Source organism: Calliopsis andreniformis, chromosome 3, assembly GCF_051401765.1.
Source record: "Calliopsis andreniformis isolate RMS-2024a chromosome 3, iyCalAndr_principal, whole genome shotgun sequence".
Classification (NCBI taxonomy): domain Eukaryota; kingdom Metazoa; phylum Arthropoda; class Insecta; order Hymenoptera; family Andrenidae; genus Calliopsis; species Calliopsis andreniformis.
In genome coordinates, this window is record NC_135064.1 from 26,793,748 (window position 1) to 26,813,354 (window position 19,607).

A 19,607-nucleotide genomic window follows, 5' to 3' on the forward strand; every position below is an offset into this window, starting at 1 on the left:
TGCACATTAATTGTACCTAGCACGTTCTGAAGTAGAGGAATGGTCGAAGTGCATTTGTATCCTCAGTTGATTACGTTCGACAACATTCATTTATAATTATTTTTGTAACTATCTACCTGCAGGGTATCTTTCAAGTAGGACTACTTCCTAAATCATTTTTAAATGAAAGTGGAATTGCTTCTCAAAGTAGTAGATCTTATGAAAGGAATTTCAATGCGCTGCAAACTATACTGAAGCATGTTGAGTTAAACGAATGTTGGTTTTATCAGCCAATTATATCTTAAACAATAGTTCTTTAAAAATATTCTTCGTAAGATCTATACAAAGAAACTCGAGAAATTTTTGCTCCCTTTGTTCGAGGAGAATAATATACGACGTAATAGAACATCTTAACAGAATGCAGACTGGAAATCGTCATAATCAGACTGTTCACGCTTTCATAGGGACCGTGTAAAAATTGTTTCATTCACAACCATCTATTGAGTTAATATTTTTCTCTCTCTCTCTCATTCTCGTTGATAAAATATATCAAGTACAGTCAGCAAACGATTCATATTTACGAGTACGTGCGAATACAGGGCCAGCCTGGATTCATTCTTCAAAAATAAACTATTCTATACTTCTTTTTCTCTCTCTCACTCTCTCTCTCTCTCTCGCTTTGTCTTACCTTATTGTTAGTTTCTTTTTTCAAATATTCGATCGTCAAGATAGTTTGAGCAACCTTGCCTACCACCATATCCCTAGCATGCTACGCTTTATAAACGTTCTACTACATTCTACTAATCGTTTACTATTCCACGCTCATCGTATGATTATATTCCAAAGCACAGAGTGTTTTTTTCCTGTTTTTCCTTTTTTTTTTATTTATTATTTTGTTTCTTCCGAGCCTGTTGAGATAGAAATTGTACTTAAGTCAGTCAAGCGATGTGCATTAAATGACGACAGAAGGAAACAACGCCCAAGTCGGCGTCCAACAAAAATTGCGACCTTCCGCGAGTCTCGTCACGCTCATGGTGTCTTCATCTGTAACAGCAGAGTGTATGTAATTTATTAAATCATTCATTTCTTAATTATACTTTCCTTAAACATGTTTTTACCTTATTTTATGTTTACACCCTATACTGTATCTTCAAACACGTACTCAATTCTAAAGGAAGTGCTAAATAACGAAATATGTACGTTCTGGAACTCACCTACTATTTAAGCAGCTCAGACTAACAGGCAGCGGCTCAGAATTCACCGAAGGAATGTGACCAGCGACCGTTTCCATCAAGGGGTACCATTGCGCCACTGGCTTTCTTGGATTATCGAGCATCTCTAGCCAATGGTCACGACCGATACCGATGAAACTGGAACCAATTGCCGTGCAACCCATCAATTCGTTCGATCCAATTCTGAAAAAAGAATTAAACGGCGTTGGTCGTGATTCTGGCGTTGGTAGACGCTGCACTGGCAGAGGAACGTGACTTTCTTTGAGAATTTCATTCTTTTCTTCCACTCACCTGTCGTAATCGATCACTTTTACTATTAGACTGACATCTTCGATATTGGTTGCAGGCACGTCGAACACCAGAGCCTCGTTGTACACGGGGAACAGTGTATTCTTTTTCACTGTGGTCTTCTTCTTCTTGATCCTCTTGCCCTGACAGAGCAGGTACACCTTCACGTACGGATCTAGAAATTGTTTTTTAAGCATAGAAATATTTAATTAGTTACTTAAATGGTAGTAGCTCTGTGGTGTATAATTTCATGTGCAATAGCTTAAAGTAAAGTGGTCGATTGAGAAAATTTAATTGAAAGCTGTATAATAAGGTATTAAAACGAGTATTTGCAATTACGTGGCCCCATTGCGATTGATCTACGTATATTGCAGTATTCTACAAAGCGGAAATCGAGAAAGAATGAAATAAAGTAATAACTCTATTCGTGCCACCTAATTGGAATGAATTAATATTACGTATAAATCTTCTTCGCGTATAAATCTACGTATAAATTCGCGTATAAATTTACGTATAAATCTTATTCAATGCTTTGAATCTTATAGACAATCCAAGGAATGAAATTTACCAGATGACCCAGTAATATCCATGGCTTTCAGGTTTCTGGCTTTGATTACAGTCACTGTCAATCGTCCAGCCGTTGGCAGATAGCAAAGTGACAACATCAGTTCTCCTAGATCCACTTTTTCCTGAGACGTCACAGAAATAATTTCGCGATTTATTCTCCCATAATTTCAAGAATTCATTGCCTATGACCTGTATAAAAAAATTGAACCTACCTGCATGGCGCATAGGATGTCCATCGTGTACTCGATTTCTTTTTCAAGATCAGTACACTCTAGTAATCCTTTGAGCACAACTTGCCCGATTAGATCGTGCCGTGAAAATCGATCAAAATCATAGACAGAGAACTGGAGGTACCGTTCCTTAAGTTCTTCGTAGGAGACACTGATGGCAGATATCAATTATTATAATTATCATCTATCAAAAATGTTGATTAAATGACTAGACCATACCAACCTGAAGATGAACATCTCGTTGAACACAGGATTCAAATTCTTTCGATGTACTTTCGTCTGATGTTTCTTCTTACGATCTGGTAGTAGGTATATCTTCACATAGGGATCACTGCTGCCATTTGCATCTTTCACTGGCAACTCTCGGGCTTCCAAGACCTGAAAGAGACATTCCATGTTCCTCCACAATATTCACAAGAACCTAACTAAAATTCAATCCACCCTCACTTTTTACACTCAACATATATTATCACTCTACTCGCTTAAAACTATATTATTTCTGTGAAACTTTTCCCCCTTCCATTAGATTAAAAATCTCCTCCCACATACTTCAAAGACCAGTGCTCCCTAAAAATGACTGAAACTTAAGGTTTGTTCCGCTGCGAATGCATCCATTTGGAGAAGTGTCGCCATTAAAACTAATACGCTCGAGTTGCAGAAAATGAGGGGTACGGCACGCGATGAATATTATTTTCGAAGTAATTCAACTTCTAAGCCGCAGCAACGTTCGCGATGGTGCAGGGAAGAACAGCAGTTTCCTCTTTAACGACGCAAACCTTGCGTGCAGCGAGGTGCAGCGAGCAGCGAAAGAGTCGGCGGCGATTAAGAGGCAAACTAATCGGGAGAAAAGCGAGCACCTCTGAACGACGACGAAAGAATGGCGAGAGACATGCGATGTGCTGCACGCAGATTCCCACGGTCGTCCTCAACGGACGAATAAACGCGAGGAACGACAGCGCTCCTGATCTCTCGAGCATCGGCCGTGACGCGCTACTTCATTTTGAATATTACCTACCGCGATTACGCGGTCGGAGGAGAAAGATTCAGGTCTCCGTGGGCTGTCCGCGTTTCTTTATCTCCGTCCTTCGACAGATTTATGAACGAGCAGGATACATACTGCATTTATATTTCTGTGTCACGAAACGTGGGCTCCGCCCTATTTATAACCAATTCAGTCTCCTTCGATTCTATTCCACGGATCGAATAATGCATCAGCGCCGTTCTGTCATTCAATCCACGCTGAATCGAAATCCTGCGTGGCCCGAGGGATGAGGGGGGAGAGCCATGTACGCCGTCGTGTACTTCATTATCGTTATGGAATAACTACTGCTAAATGTGGCCGTCGACGTAATTAGTCGTGTGCAACCGCGAACTGAATTTGCCTACGCGTTACGGGTTGCGAAAATTCTTTGCATTGACCGCCAGTCGATGCTGAATGACTAGCGCCCAGGGCAATCATTCGAGATTATCGTCAATGGAGTGGTGATAATTGGGGGCACTGAAAACTGGTCGAAATGAGTTTTAGAAATGGTTACCGAATGGACTTTTGAATTTTAAAGTGCTTCCTTTTCTATTGTGATGCAGTTACAATTTTTCTTTTAATTAAATTTAGCTGCTGTGCATCTAGAGTGATATGAAATGTAGGAAATATATGTAGAGAGACGATGAGAATTGTATGTAATTATTCAAGGGAGATGAATGAACATTTACATACATGGACATGGAATCGATATGAAGAGAGAATTATGCTGAAACAAATTGTCTGTTTACGACGTTCCTTTGAGCTGTTTCACAATACAATCAATTGATACAACTTCTGATAGAAAATCATTTAAAAAACTGTAATTTATATTGCATCTATAAGTATGTATTTATCGTTAAGTAGTAATCTAGAACTCAATAAATTAACGTCACTTCTAAAAACTATATCGTCTCATTGTTTAGCAAAGATTCGACAAGAACCTGACAATTAGACGTTGCAAGTAGACTATCTCGTTTCTAGCCAGACACGTCGACAGCAGACACAGAGGAGTACTTAAATAGAATTGGTACAGGTCTCCACAGCTCCACTTTACAATTTCGAATTATCTAACAATTACACGTTGCAAGTAGATGCTTTATAACTAGTCAGACGCGTCAATCAAGAACGCATGGAACGAAGGGTGCTTGTCCTGCGACCCCACCTTACAATTTCGAAGTGACGCTCCAACATGGGGCCTACGTTGAAAAATTAGCGTGAACCAGTCGTGGTGTCTAACACGATGGTGTTAAACTTCGACGAAGGACAAAATTGCTCGCGTGACACACGGATATCGAATCGACTTTGTACCCGAGCTAAGCAACCCTGCCCCCTGGATCTGTTTCATGCATTCCCGCCCGCGGAAAAATTTTTCACCATTGGCAATGCCATAGCCTTGAGACACGATTAATCAATGCAGCTGCACGCGATCGAGTATATCGAAAATCGAGACCGATATAATTTCTGGGCAAAAGGCGAAAGTGGAACGGGAATGTCGGTCATCGTTTGCAAGGAAAGAATTCTTATATACGTTTGTGTGTGTGTGTACAGCACGTTGATTTCGCGCATTACGTGCGCCGCTTAAGGAAAAAGCTGTGATGCAGCTTCTGTCGATAGACTCGGTCGCATCGCCTGAATTGGGATGCTTGGAATAGTGCGTGGTTGTGGACGACACTCGAGTCATATTAAGCAGCGATTCTGCTCAGTCGGAGATGACAATTTTCTTCAAGTTGGAAGCTTAGGTTATATGAAAATTTAATAATTTTGAGAGTGGAAAACACAGCACTTTTTCTTGGATGAGATAAGTCAACGAAGATAAAATTCTTAAGAAGCGTGTCTTTTCAGTTAATTTAAGTAGACACGTCTGATGCTTTTAGCGTTATCATCTGTAAAAATACACGTGATGGCAATTGTTTGGATCATATCTCCCAAATACTTTCACCGTTAATCATACAAGGGGAAATCACCAGTCATGGACAGACATCCAGGCACGCCGCATTTACGAAGGTCCATTTAATCCTCCTTTCATTAATCTTCAAATTCAATTTACTTAAAAACGATGATTCACTCTAAAAATTTCCACTCGCAATTTTCCCTATTCACTTTTATATAAAATATTATTCCCTTTCAAACCATACAGTGAATTGCGTCCCGCCACGTCCAATCAAACTTCCGAATCAACTACTTCCTACAGTTCGTCCCCCGTGGCCCAGGAATGGATATCAATTTGGTAAATTATCGAACTTACTTTAACGACCAGTCCTTCGATCTCTTTGTCGTAGCGTAGAGTGAAGTGCAGCTTCCCAGCGTACTCCATTTCCGTGGTGCTGGAACTTTCGGCGCTCTCCTGCCTCACCAGCTCCTTCTTATAAAGTTCCGGCTGCAAACGCGAATCGCGTGGTTAAAACTTTGGAAAACTGAATTTGCTAGTTCGTTTCATTGTCGGAACCGCGGCTAGTTCCGCTGCGCAGAGAGTTCGTTTTAGGAACGCGGAGAAACATTCTGTTCGCTTAATTGCCTGACAGGGCAAATTGAAAGGGCTGCGAGGAGAGAAATTGGCGAACGTGAGGGTCGGTTTTGTGGTAACAGAAATAAATGTAATCACTCGCAATTTGCGTCCTCGAGAGTTCATCGCGTATTGATTCATTCAGATAACGTAGTTCCATCTCTGTTACGAATAAACGAGTGAAACGAAAAGCCTAAAGGTTGTTTAAACGAGGCAGCGGAAAAAGTTTCCAACTTTCCTTAATCTTTGAATTTAAAAATTTCGCACACTGTACCTTAATTAGCCCAAGACTAGAATCGCTGCGATTTTCCAAGCTGCAGATACTGAATTTAATATTCGGTAGGTCGAGCCGATGCGAGAGCTGCCTCTGGAAGCTCTGATGTCTCGTCGGCACGATGGGCAAAGTTGTCTGCCGGAGTACCTATAAAAAAGTCATGCCTTAATATGTTCTTCGCGTCTCAATATTTAAGTAACTCGACACGGAAGTCGACCGCACAAAACCTCTGCTACCTTCTTAACAAGGAAATTTCTTCCATGGTGTTCCGTCCTATAAAATTTTCATATTCCTCATTTTTAGTTTTAACTGTTCGCATGGACTATGAATACAAATAAGGGAAGCGAGAACGGGTAAAATGCCGCTTGATTTACGATATGACTTACAGAGCACGTAATCAATTATAATTAATTAATACGCCCGTATGTAATGCTTGTGCTGAAAGCTCACGTTTCTCTTGTCAAAGATACGAATACATGGAAGCAGAACTTGATGGCTGTAAATAATTAGCTTGTAACAGGGGCATACTGTATTCTCCTATTGTAGTCTGATCGCTACTATATGTCCAGATATCTACAAGCATATAGTGTGCTATGTACAATATACATGGATGTATATTCTGGGGACTATAGGCCAAGCTTCAGCATCTTTTCTTCTCACGAAGGAAGAGTATTCATAACGTCAAGATACTGTCACGCGTTTCGCGGGATAGCTACCTTTTTGCTATCCTTCTGCTCCTGGACGTACTCATGAGTGATGGGTTCCGATTGAAGATCAGGAAGAGAGTGACTGATACGTATGGCGTTCTGCTGCGATAAGTCGCTCTCGGCGTCTTCCTCCTTGATATGCCGCCTCACGTTCATTAACCACCGCCAGGTAGAGGAACATTGGAAACTCACTGCAGCTAGCAATAATAAAGCCATCAACGCTACTCCTGTTCCTACCAGCAGCTGATAGGGGAACGTTTCCGTCCATTCTTCTGAAACCAGAAAATTCGCAGAAGGTTACTAAACTCGAATTCTGAAGAATATTTTCACAAGCCGATTTAATAGTAAAATTACATCGCTCCTACAACTAATTGTTTCCTTTTGGATGTGCTTCCTTCGTTAGCTTATTCCCAGAAGCTTGGGGGAATTTCTCATTAATTACTCGAAACATAGTTTGAGAGCTACTCTGGAGTAATTACTTATAGGACTTTTGGTAAAGGCAAAACTTTTAATTAAGGGAAGATATACATTTTCGATTCGGATTGAAACCGCGTGAGGAGCAGGTGGAAATCTATTCAATCTTATTTTGGGTTAACATGCTGAAACATAAATTTAACGAACAATGATCCAAACAACGAGCCGAATATGTTCATGAATATCTTTTGCAAATAATAATTATTAATTATTTGCGTTAGACAGTAGATGAAATTATTACTACAATTTTCACTTTTTACTATAATCATTGCTTTATTAAATATACCGATTTTTGACGATCTACTCTTTAGCAGCTTGACTTGGCGGGTTCGCTAATTAGCCGAAACAACGTCATTATCTTGTTTCCTCAGAAAGTTATAAATACACAACGGGACTGTCAATTTCTGAGATCCCTTACTGGTTTCGCCGAGGTCGGTTCTCCCCCATAGTCCCCTGGGTGAATACCTAGAAAGTACTCGCTCAAGGGACAAGAGATCTCCCCTAAAAAGGGCATGGCGACTTGAGCTTCAATGCTTGTCCACGTCTCATGCGAGTTCTTATTAGAACTAAATTAACATTTAACGTCCAGAAGTGGTATGGAGCAGGAAGTCGAGGACGCGGTTGAGGCACAAGATTTCATCAAAACAATTTACAATAGTCTTCAATGTACACCAAGAATATTTTCTACAGCCAAAACTTTCTGTATCAACTACATTTCAAGTTCTTTCACACGTTGTGGGCATAAAGTCTATCGACGAGTCGCGTCCCAAAAACTCTCAATCGTATCTAGGCCAATCTTTCCATAAAAAGGAGAGGATGCGCATTGTCCTCGCCTTTTAAGCGCACAATGCGTCTCTCGGTGACTCATTTACGCTCTGTCTGGCGCAACAGCACTCAGCATCCAACAGGTAAAAATCATAGACGTCTGTCGGCGGTGGTGGTTGCACAACGCCGCGCGCGGACGATGCAAATGAAGAGTAACGCTTCGGGTAAAGCACACGCACGCCTTGGCGATTAATACACGGGTGACGTGCAGCACTGTGCCTGAGCCATGAGCCACTGGTGCAAGAGAAAGCCGCGGATCCTTGGCTGAGCGATTTCGGTCAGCTAGACAAACACCAACGCTTCTTTCGCGCGGCGTTCTGTCTCGGCCGCTTCTATTAACCACGTCCTCTGCCTCCTTAATGACGGGAACTCTTTGGATCGCGCAACAATACGCCATCCAGTCCGCGAATAATGCAAATAAGATGGGTGTCGGGTAACTAAGGACGCTTCGTTATTTATTCGCGCGTTTGTCCGACGAACAATAACTTTCCGAGCGCAGACGCCTTCGCGTTTCGATTTCAATCCTTCGCCATAAGAGGAGTTCGTATCCTCTCCTTTATTTCAGTAATTACGTCGTTCCGTCGTGATTCATCGCCGTTTGAGAAATTTACGCAGGATCGCAGTGAACCTCGTTAATTGATTTGGATTCTGCGAAGTAAGAAAATATAGGACACTTTTATTTCGAAGGGTCGCATGAGAGAAATGCTGGGATCGTTTGGACTCTTGCTAACAGGAAGCTTTATAAATGAGGCACTCTAGATTTTGTCTCGAAGTACAAATGGGAGGGTAGCAAATCCTCAGGAGGATAACAGATCCTTGACAGCTACTTGTTACCAAAAACTTTATCTTCTGTATTACAAAAAATTTGTGCTTATTAGAGTCATAAAAACTTCAGGTACAGCGATATATCTGAGGTTTATATTTTTCTTGCCCATGTTGAACATTATTACTATTGAAAATTGAAACCCATAAGCTTGTCCATATATGATATTGTTCTTTTTTCTCTGTATGGGCTAGCGAAGTATGGTCAACTCTATTCGTGGACATTTTTTGTGTATAGTGTCCCACATTTTGTTACAGCAGCTATTTTCTTTGATTACGAGACTGAACGATGGAATCGCGAGTTCCTGAAGTGTATCACCTCGTTCGGTGCGACGAACATTTTATACCATCCTTTTGTTTCGATAAACGTTGTCTTCGATTGTTCCAGTCTGTTGTATCTGTCAATATTTAGAACGGCAATCACGGTCTCATCGATGATTATTGTTCGCTTGAATTCCCCTGCAAACAATTCCACTGCCTTAATCTATTTACTCGAGATCTATTCTGTGTGCCTGTTGCCACGATAGATGTCATTCGCTCGAATTGTACGTGCCACCATTATCTCTCTATTACCGTGTTGTTCGCCGCAGCTTCCGCGATCGATTCTCAAAGATGCTTCTTCGGCACGCTGGATATTGCACATTTTCGTCTCTTATGTTTGAAGATGTTCTGCTGAGAAGACGTTCTCGTAAAAAGAAGATGAAATTGTCTGTTTCTTCGGGATTAGAACTTCAATATTTCATTCATTGGAGCATCTGGTCTAACTGGTTAAGCTATCCAGGCTATTGATGAATTCTTTTTTTCTGGGACAAATATTTGGAGGCGGCATCTGACAGTAATTCTATTAGTTTGATAAATGGGACTTTCTTTGTCGTATAACACACTCAAAAGTAGAAAATATTAGAAGAAAGGCAGTGAAAGTAGAAGGCAAAATTCATTTTGAAGATAGTGGAGAGCAGAAAGAAATACTACTGAATTCGAGACAGGATTTGCAGTCACATTTATAAGACTAATACCCTAACACGTATTACAAACTATTTGAAATTTAAATTCGAAGATCATGTAGCACAGTCTTCACGTTTCAAAATCTTATTTGAAGTACCACAGAATCAAAAATATGTATATAAAAAAAATATTCTCCTTCTTTTCTCTGTCAACTGACCAATAATTCTAAATTATTCCATAGAGATATTTGGACTCGCACTTTCCAAGCGGTCATGGTATTAAAGAGGATTAAATCTGCCAATTCACCTGGACTTCCGTTTCACCACATGAAATCAATCAATTATCGTTAAACCACTAAGCAGAAAGCATTAGAATGTTCGTACATCAAGTTTCTCCCCTGGAGGTCTCATCATTTTTATCGCCGATGCATACACTGTAACGTAACAACCAATAATCGCGTGACGGGGGCGATAACAGGTAAAGGCTGGGACGTAAATTCGATTTACGACTTACTTCCTCGCGTCTTCGACACGAGCTTCGACGTACGCGGTTAAGTGATTGATGAACCCCAGCGAATTACGCTTTCGCCGTTGCCTGACCCTCGGTATTCGTTTGGGGCTCAGAAACACGGCTGTTCTTGTATTTTTCAGCATCCGTAATGCAACACTCGGGCGTTTTAGGATCCATTTCCCGTCCACCAGTTTCGGGGCGCTTCGGAACTCTCGCGATTTAACAGGTAGCGAGCTATATTGACCAAGAAACGTATAATTTCGTGAAAGACATAAAAAGGGAAAAATTTGATTCGCATTCTTGGCATCTGTAGGTGGCAGCTATTTTGATACTGTATGTAGGGAGAAGAATTTATATATAACTCACGTGACTGTAGTGGTGGGCGTTTCGATAACTTAAAGGGCCAGAGTTTTCCTTCTCCGAAGGAACGTAAATAGAAGGCAAGTAACTCTTTTTCAGTACTGTGCGGTAAATTAGTAATACAACTTGTGAGATGTATCAGTTTCCAGATATTTCACGTCAAGGAGTTCTGGTTATTTTCTGTATTCTGAATTTACGAAGTATTTCAAGAGAAGTCTGCAGAAAAACGTATCATTCGTAAACTTTTTAGTTTCCATTTGCTCATTCATTTTATTATTCTTATATTATGTCATGCACAAGGGAATGACGTTCGTGTACACAGTGTCAGTCAAGTAGTTAGTTATTACACGAAAGCATTAATTTTTCTCCAGATTCATGCACAGACTTCTTACATTCTTAGCCCACTCCATTTTTAATTTCACAATTATTCATTATTCAACGTATTGAGGTTGTACAAGCCCCTAAATTAATCCGAAGACCGAATTTCAGTAATTCCAATTCTCATTCCGCAAAGGATTGAATTTCCTGATGTCGACCTGTTCAATTATCGATTTACCGCGCTTCTTCATCTTCCGCATGGGTCGGCCGTCAGCCTTGACCCCCATGGACTGTTGCGTGGGCGTCGAGGCCATACAGGGTGGTTCTGTGCGTTACATTCATATTCTTTTTACGGCACCAATCATAAACCTGGAGCTTCCGAATAGTCACGTGATCAGGGAACATGAGTCCAGACGCTACGATTCGACGAGAGCACAGTGGATTAAATAGTCAATTGATTGCTAGGTTTTAGTCCCGGGTGCAGGTAAACCCAGGGCTCTTTCGAGGATCTCGCGATTGAATTTCATGGCCGTCTGCTACGTGACGCAATGATCGCGCTATGACGAAATACACACGACCCTGACCTTACATGCGCAGCACGTGGTTAATCTCTAAGAGGATGCTTCGGCTGTTGCGTTTTGATAGTGTGCTCTCATTTTACAGTATGGAATTTTGACACATTGTTCTGTGCCAGGTGTTCGAATTTGGATTTATTCGAGTGAAAAGGATATTAATTCAATGGGACAATCTAATTATAGCGGTAGAGGATGATACGAAGATTTGGAATTTTCGGTTTATTTTATGATATAAACTCCATGTTAATTATATAGTCTTTTTCTTCATAAATAATGTTCTTTCTTCTTATTCATACCAACATATTTATCAGAAACTTATAAGCTGTACCTACTTTCCACTCATTGATTATCGATACTCCCAGTTCTTCGTGAATCGACAGCATCAATCACATGAAGGCAAGCGTGCAATTGAACTGTTCCAACCTCAGATACTAACCTCGAAGCACAACTTGTACATCTTAGTTTCAACCGAAAAAGACAGGCGATGCGAAGGATTTCGTTGCCACGCGAACAAGGTACTCGCAATAATCCCACCCGCGCACCCGAACCGGACCAAGTTCCAGAAAGTAATCCTGCAGCAGTGGATCCTGCCCCAATCTCCACCTTCAAGCCCTGGCGCGTATTTATCAATCACATCGACAGCTTCCATGGGAAAAAATTGGCTGATGTGAGTTTCGTCTCCTCACCATAAGATAATGCATTGTAGTTACGTTTTGCCCTTCTGTTTTATAAAACTTTCAATGCACTGTATGGAGAAACTACGATGCAATGTCTAGGTTATCGGGGTACCTTGGCGGCAGTTATTACCAGGTATAAAAAAGGACGAATGTGTGCGTCTCCGAGTATCGATTTCGAATTAGTTCCAGCACATCCCCTTTAACGTCCTACAGGTAGGATCTTTTTTTAAACGGCGATGCAACCACGCCAGTCTTACAGAAGAGATCTGTCGGGAAAATTGCAGGGAAATTACGTGGTCAATGGATTCGTCGTTGCTTCGATCAATACTTTAGTTCTTACGTCGATATAGCTTGTGCGACGTTAGGGGAGGGATCAAATAATGTAAGGGAATGTAATTTGCAGAGACACTGGGAGAGAAAAATAGGTAGAGTACTGTTTTCTTATGTGGCAATTGGAAATTGTTGGATATATTGTGTAAGGCCTGCCTCTAAAGTGATTAAGTTAATAGTGTTTATACTATAATTTAGGATTTGCAACTGACGGTAGAATATACTCACAATTTAATCTGAAACGTGCAATTTCATGCCAGCTGTGCAGTTTGATCCTTCAATACGCGGAAATTGACCGTTTCCAACATTTCACGGTAAATTACGCATTTCTGATCGCAACATGCCTAATTAATTAACAGTGCTGTTGCATCCTGTACTTCAATTTTTCTCTAATAAACACTTCGTTAAAATTGCATTACACAAATTACAGTATTAAGTAGAAATTGCATTACAGTGAAATTGCAATAGTCGATAGATCATTATTCCTAACTGCGTTGCAACGTCCCGCTCACTCGATTCATTACCTACAGCATTATTCAATCTCTCTGTAACTCAATTTGCAAAGAAAATGTAAAAGAAAACATTGTTTCTACCCGACTCGATCCAATTTCCCTTTCCACCTAAAAATCTCGGTAATTACACTTAGAACATCCCTTTAGGAGCACCGACGTTAATGAGGTGTTTAACAGAGGTTGGAAGGGCCCTTTTGGACGGTCGAATGTAATAACAGTGCAAATTGAATCGGAAAACCTCATTGCTCTGTGGACCATTGCGAATGGAAATCACATCTTTCGTTGTTATGTTCAAGCAGAAAGGGTAACGATCGCCTTCGAATAAGATCTCGATAAACTTGCTACCAAGCAATTGAGCTTCCGTATTTTCTCGATACAAGGATGTTGACATTTATTGCATAGATTAATTGAAACAGGTCAAAGGTTACAATTAAAATTTCAGAACTTGTCGGAGAGAGTATACGTGAAACCACGAAGCGCCGATGAGGAATTGGGCGAAGAAGAAGAGGAGGATTATGAACGAATTGAGGAAGAGGAAACCGACGCTGGAGAGAAGGGTGAAAAGGTTCATCCCACAGGTGATACGGAGGAGGGTCCGAAAAAGTATGAGGTGATTGGCACGACTTCCGATCCCGAGGTAAATAATACTTGCATTTCCTGTTTAGTCTGATTAACACGTCCCTGTTCTTTTCTGATTCACTGACTTCTATTTCTCTGGGCGTCAAGCATTCCTCGAGTAAATTTATTTTTCTATCAAACATGGGTCGAATGGGAGGCAATTTAAGTCTCCTCGTTCCTCCTGAGACCAACTGTGGTTCCAATTTCGCAACATTCTTCTCAGTTTTGCGTTTGAGTGCAAGCTCAGCATCCTCCATCCCCAAGACGCCTTGTACAAATACGGTTTTTCCGACTACCCTCTTTATCATCTTCAAATCCATTGTAACCTCTTCAAAGCCGTGGGGTTGACCCCCGATACTTCAATTCGTTTTTGTTGCGTTGAGTTTTATTTTCTCTTTCAGTATCCTACGCCCGAGGACGTGACTATGATTATAAGGGACACGAAGAATCGGGACGCCCTTCTGAAGGAATTGATGGACTGTGGAATAGTGATATACGACATTACAAAGGACAAGGGACAGGTCGGGGAAGCACGATGGGCATTGAAAGGTTGGTCGGGGACGCAGCCGCGGGAGTTTGGATTTGCTGAATACTATACAACCATTCGTCGCCCTTACTTTCTGATGCTCGAGTACAAATTGGAAAAGTTGAAAGGACTGCGAGAGTTCGAGCTGCAAGACTGGATTCTCTGTTGCGAGGAATTCTAATTAGCGAGCGTGAATCAATCGCGTAAAAATGATACTTTTCTCGTTTTCCACTTGTAACAATTATTTCACTCGGAAATTTAAATTAAAATATTGGAACAAGGTTCCACGGTCCTCTGATAAATATTTCGAGCCCCGATAGAAAATGTAGTTTTTAAAAAGAAAGAAAAAAAAAGGTACTCTCCAGTGATAAATGAACAGTGTCTGTGAAGGGAAAGCACAAATGCGTACTAGAAAATATGGAAAAGCGTCGCTGAGGGAAACCATGGACTGCAATTTTTTGCAAAAACAAAGAAGAGTTACCGCAGTACATTCGAGTCTTAAAGGACGCTACATTATAAGCCGGAAATGCATGGAGCAAAGCAATTGCTCCTTTGGCGAGCTTTATCCTTGAACTGGACGCTTGCACTCATGGCCATAGCACTGGAGATAACATATTTTTTATTAAGTTTCCAAAGGTATGGCGTGTAATAGCGAACGTGGGCGTTCTTTCGTAGCCAGACTCTTTCAGTATGATGACAATTTGCGAATAAAGGGTTTCCTGTGCTTTGTAAGAGGGTTTGCAAGCCTCGTATTCTCTAGAAGGGAAATGGACGTTTTATTACTTTGACGTGTTTCGTTTTAAAGTTTTTAATGAATATTGTTAAGCGACATGGTTCAACGTGTTTTTTATTCTCTTCGTGTATTCTGAAAACATATTCTAATGTGCTTGTGATGTCCTTCACCTACACTGATACAATACTAGGTGGTTTGTTTTATTTTTCAATAGCGTATCGTTTTGTTTAAAAAGAAAACCAGTCGCACTCGACGGGTGCTTTTTTAGTATTGTAGAAAACGTACCGAGTGAAGTTATGTCTCGTTAAAAGATTCAACTTACTTCTTTATCACTTTTTTCTGTCTTCAATCAAACTAATGGTACAACCCATTCCCAGCAGCGCGATTCGTTCTATTTATAAACCCAAGAAGCAGCGTTTGAACAATTTTTTCCAACCACAGAACTGTTTCGTGCGCTGTATAAATTGTCGTAACTCGGAAAGGAAGTAAAAGGCGCGTATGTCGTGCTAACTTTTCTCATTGCTTTCCACACTAAGTTTTTACGAGGTGACCATATTTTGCAATATGGTATCAGATTTCAGTCAAAGGCAAATATACTTATATAATTTATGGTAGCCCTTTTGTTACTTTCAGCCATCATAAACGAGCTAGAAAAGATGGAACAGGCGACACCAAAGGCTTTTAAACGCAACGATGAAGTGCGATATTTCGTTTTGGTATCCACGGTAATGACTTGGGCTCACACAAAGCCACTTAGTAAAGATGAACCGGATCTGCCTTTCACTGAAGAAGACTACAGAAAACGGAAACCACATCCAAATTTCAAAGCGCACATACAATGCGAGAAGGATGTCGTGATAGTGAAGAAGAAATTAAACCTGAAAGACAAATTGAAAACAGTGGTCATCTGTTGTGGAGTTACTTACGGGGACGAAGAGGATTCGCTGCACTACCTTTTCAGAATGGCCTGGAAGAATGAACCATTTTTGCCAATTTTTGGGAAAGGGAATAACAAAATACCCTTGTTGCATGTACGAGATCTAGTTGCGTGAGTATATAATGTTTTTTATACTAAGGTAGTTCATTATGCGGGTGATCATTTTCACCTGTGTCCACCTTTGCCCATTTTTGCCTATTTTGCCCACGCGAATGGAATCATTTTCTCTTTTTATTGGAAGTCAAAAATTAGTAGTGACGATATTTTGCACAATGAAGACACCGTGGTCTTTAAACCATCTGAACCGTGTTGCAAGACTCATTTACAATTTCGTGGGTCGCGGCGTTTAATGGCTTTTCCCCTAATTGGAGGTAAATGTTGAGCGTTGTGCAGCTGCAGCCTTTATCGCGATTTGCTGTCATTTGTTGCACCTGAACCACGTAATAGACTTGTTAACGTGGCTCATTTATCACCGAATAACACGACTCACGCGTTTCAGTAGTTGCGAGTATGGATTTAACAAATGTTCGAATTGGTGCATAGAGTTGTGGCTGAAGTGCTTCAAAATTGGCCCACATTGAGATATATCGTGGCTACGGAACAAGAACTTATCTCTCAAAGCACTATTGTGAAGGTAATATGATAGAAGGTAATATGGCAAAAAATCGGCTCACAATGATATATCTTGTTAATATCTTTTGCTAACACATATGCGAGCTGCACATAAATTCCATTTTTATTTCTCCCTCTGATTACTCTTACATTATGTATATCAAGTATCTTCCTTTACACCCTAAATTCTGCAATTAATACGTCCAACCATCGCTTCATCATTTTTTGTGCCCATAAACAGTAGTCTTCCCTGTTACCTAAAATCTAGCAAAATTTGAAGCTGAGAATACTTTCTACATTTATTACTGAATTTACAAACCGTAATCAATCTTCACCCCTAGTCTTTTTGTCTCCTGCTTGCGATTTAACACATATTTAACCTGAGCTAATATTACTCCTTGAAATATGAAATAGTTACGCGAAGCAGGTTAGTACGTAAATAGAATTAATACATGTCGGGGAGCATCCATTTAGAGGTCATCTGCTGATGACATGATGACCTCCAAAGATATCAGTCATCCCACATCCAATGTAATTATATACATCTAGGATTATCGATTACAGATTGAACAGCTCAATATATTCAAAGCTATTAATTCCTGCATGTATGCTTATAAAAGCCTTTCTGTCAACTCCTCAATTCTCTAACGTTTACTATTGATCGCTTTCCCTATTAGTTCTGACATTTTAATCTGTATAGAAAATCAGCAGAGCACTAACCACAGGGAAGGTGAAAAATATAGAACAGGAGGAAGCCTTTCTATTACCAGAGATCACGCAGCAAACGTACGATCTGATGACGATAAACCTGAACATCGACCCCGAATATATCGCTGAAAGGATAACTTGGCACCTTGACACGCCATTTCGTGATAGCATAAACATTATCGTGAAGGAGTTTAGGGCGGCTCGAAATTTATTTCCATTAAAGATAATTGTTCTAGGACCTCCAGCGTCTGGGAAAACTAAAGTCGCCCAGTATCTTGCAAACCATTATGGCATACACTATATTCATGTCAAGCCATTGATTAAGGAAATGATCCAGAAACTGGTAATTTTTAATTTTTTTACTAAAAATATTGCAGGATATATTTACTGTAGTTAAACAAGAGCTTCTATATTTCTCTGCGTTAAAAAAGAATACAGAAAAATTGCTTGTTCAGGGATATCAGAGATTATGGAACTCCAATTATAATTGTATAACACCGCGGCATAAAACATCTTACCCAACACAGTATTCAAGAAATAAATGATATTCTTGAATTTAAAACTTCCTTACAATTCCAACAAGTCTTCTGGAATACAGCACACAATGTCTGACCATAAAGCGTATCATTCCCCTTCACTGGAGTACTTAAAAGATACCCTCCACTTAATTTGGTTAGGGTTCGTTAATACAAGAGCGTTACTAACTGAACCTCGCCCTTTAGACGACACTCTTGTTATGCGTATACCGATACAAGAAACTTAATAAAATTAAAATAATAATATCAACTTCAAGGAAATCTAATCATCCTTTTTATCAGTCCAGTGAAATCGAGAACGCCACAGCTGAAGCAAACAGAGCTGGCGAAGGTGGTGGCGAAGAGGAAGAAGTTGAGGAAGAGGAAGAAGTTGATGAGGAGGAAGCCACAAACGTCGAAGAACTCCAGGAGTTATTAGACGAAGTCGAGCATAACATGCAGAGGAACAAGGGACGTCTCGATGACCCCCTTCTGAACAGGTCGGTCGAGAGTTCTTGATCAAGTTCGAACGTTGAACTTGAACAGAAGTCGCGTTATATGGTTGACGCGTGTTATTGCAGCTATTGATCGTGCGCCCACCGCTGCCAGCCATTGAATAAAGTACCAAATGAATTGGACATTAAGCTAGCTTTCGCTAGGCTGCGCTTATTTAGTTAACTGCCTCGTTCGCCCTTTGTCGCGGTGTTCGCTCGTCCACAGATAATTCGATTTATCAACCGTGTTACGCGGCGTGATCGCGCAACAGGCCGACCAGAAGGGCTTGGTTTAAAGCCGTGGTGTCGATAACGCAGCTGCTCGCCCTGGGCCCTTCACAATCAAGAAATTTCATTTCGAGGGCGTCTCGTGTCCTGCGTTAGCGGGATCACACTATCGATCCACTTTGCGCGCGCGGAGCAACCTGTAGACTCTGGCAACACGAGTTTCGTGCTCGTCAGTGCCTTCAGAGGAATAATATCTTGCTATTTCAAAATATTTACCACTTTGCGGTTTTTGTGCAGCTGTTAGTTAAGTTAGATTTAATGGTATTCTAAGCAGCACTTGTTGAATGGAAGAACAAAAACTGAAAATTCTGAGATAATTTTAAATGAGAAAGTAGAACGAAGTATAAGAATAACAAAATTGTGGTCGAATTTTTGTTTGTTAATTAGCAAGGTTTCGAGGTTAATGAGATTCGCTTGAAGCTTGGCAAATCGAGTAACATTATTGCCAAGGCGAAGCTTGTGGCAGGGGTCAGGCCACTTAAGTAGGATTATTGTGACCCTAGTATTGTTTTCGTGTTTTTTTTCACTTAACCATTTTCATTCTTTTTAACAGCCTTAAGAGATTTTAAGAGCATCATACAAAAAGTCACAGGATTTAATTTTAGTCACTTACTAAGTCTTAATATTTTGACCTGCATTGCATTAGTGATATACATACCTATGGAAGAATCTTTAGATATGTCATTCTGTCTTCATAACGCAAGTGTAGTCAAGCGGTAAGAAAATGATTATTTCAACGATTTCTTTAGAATAAGGAAAGCAAGGGGTTGAAGAGATTAAAGGAGAGGTATTCCTCGATTTCACAGGGACTCTTTAATTCGTGGATTTCCGTTCGTTGAGCGGTTCTACTGTAAAGGAAATAAACGCACAATAAGCGAAACTTTTTACGAGTAGGCGGCGTTCTGAAAACGTCGCGATGCCATCAGGAGCGCGGTTACGGGGACAGAAGGCTGTCAAGTCTTTGTTGGGTTTTTCAGTTCAGTAAAATCCCTCGAATCTTTCCTTTTTTCGTACGAGTTTAACTGGT

General features: G+C 40.5%; 1 protein-coding gene across 1 annotated transcript in view; it reads right to left on the reverse strand.

Moving 5' to 3' along the window:
- Positions 1–890: 890 nt before the first annotated feature.
- Positions 891–19,607, reverse strand: part of LOC143177154 (synaptotagmin-10) — a 35,441-nt gene continuing 16,724 nt past the window's right edge. Inside the window, exons 2-10 of the mRNA XM_076374964.1 lie at positions 6,811–7,073; positions 6,095–6,241; positions 5,563–5,694; positions 2,520–2,674; positions 2,279–2,447; positions 2,068–2,188; positions 1,503–1,674; positions 1,194–1,394; positions 891–1,023 (exon numbers count right to left, since the gene is read on the reverse strand). Of these exons, the coding sequence (XP_076231079.1) occupies positions 1,020–1,023; positions 1,194–1,394; positions 1,503–1,674; positions 2,068–2,188; positions 2,279–2,447; positions 2,520–2,674; positions 5,563–5,694; positions 6,095–6,241; positions 6,811–7,073 (1,364 nt within the window). The 3' untranslated portion in view covers positions 891–1,019. The remainder of the gene's footprint in view (positions 1,024–1,193; positions 1,395–1,502; positions 1,675–2,067; positions 2,189–2,278; positions 2,448–2,519; positions 2,675–5,562; positions 5,695–6,094; positions 6,242–6,810; positions 7,074–19,607) is intronic.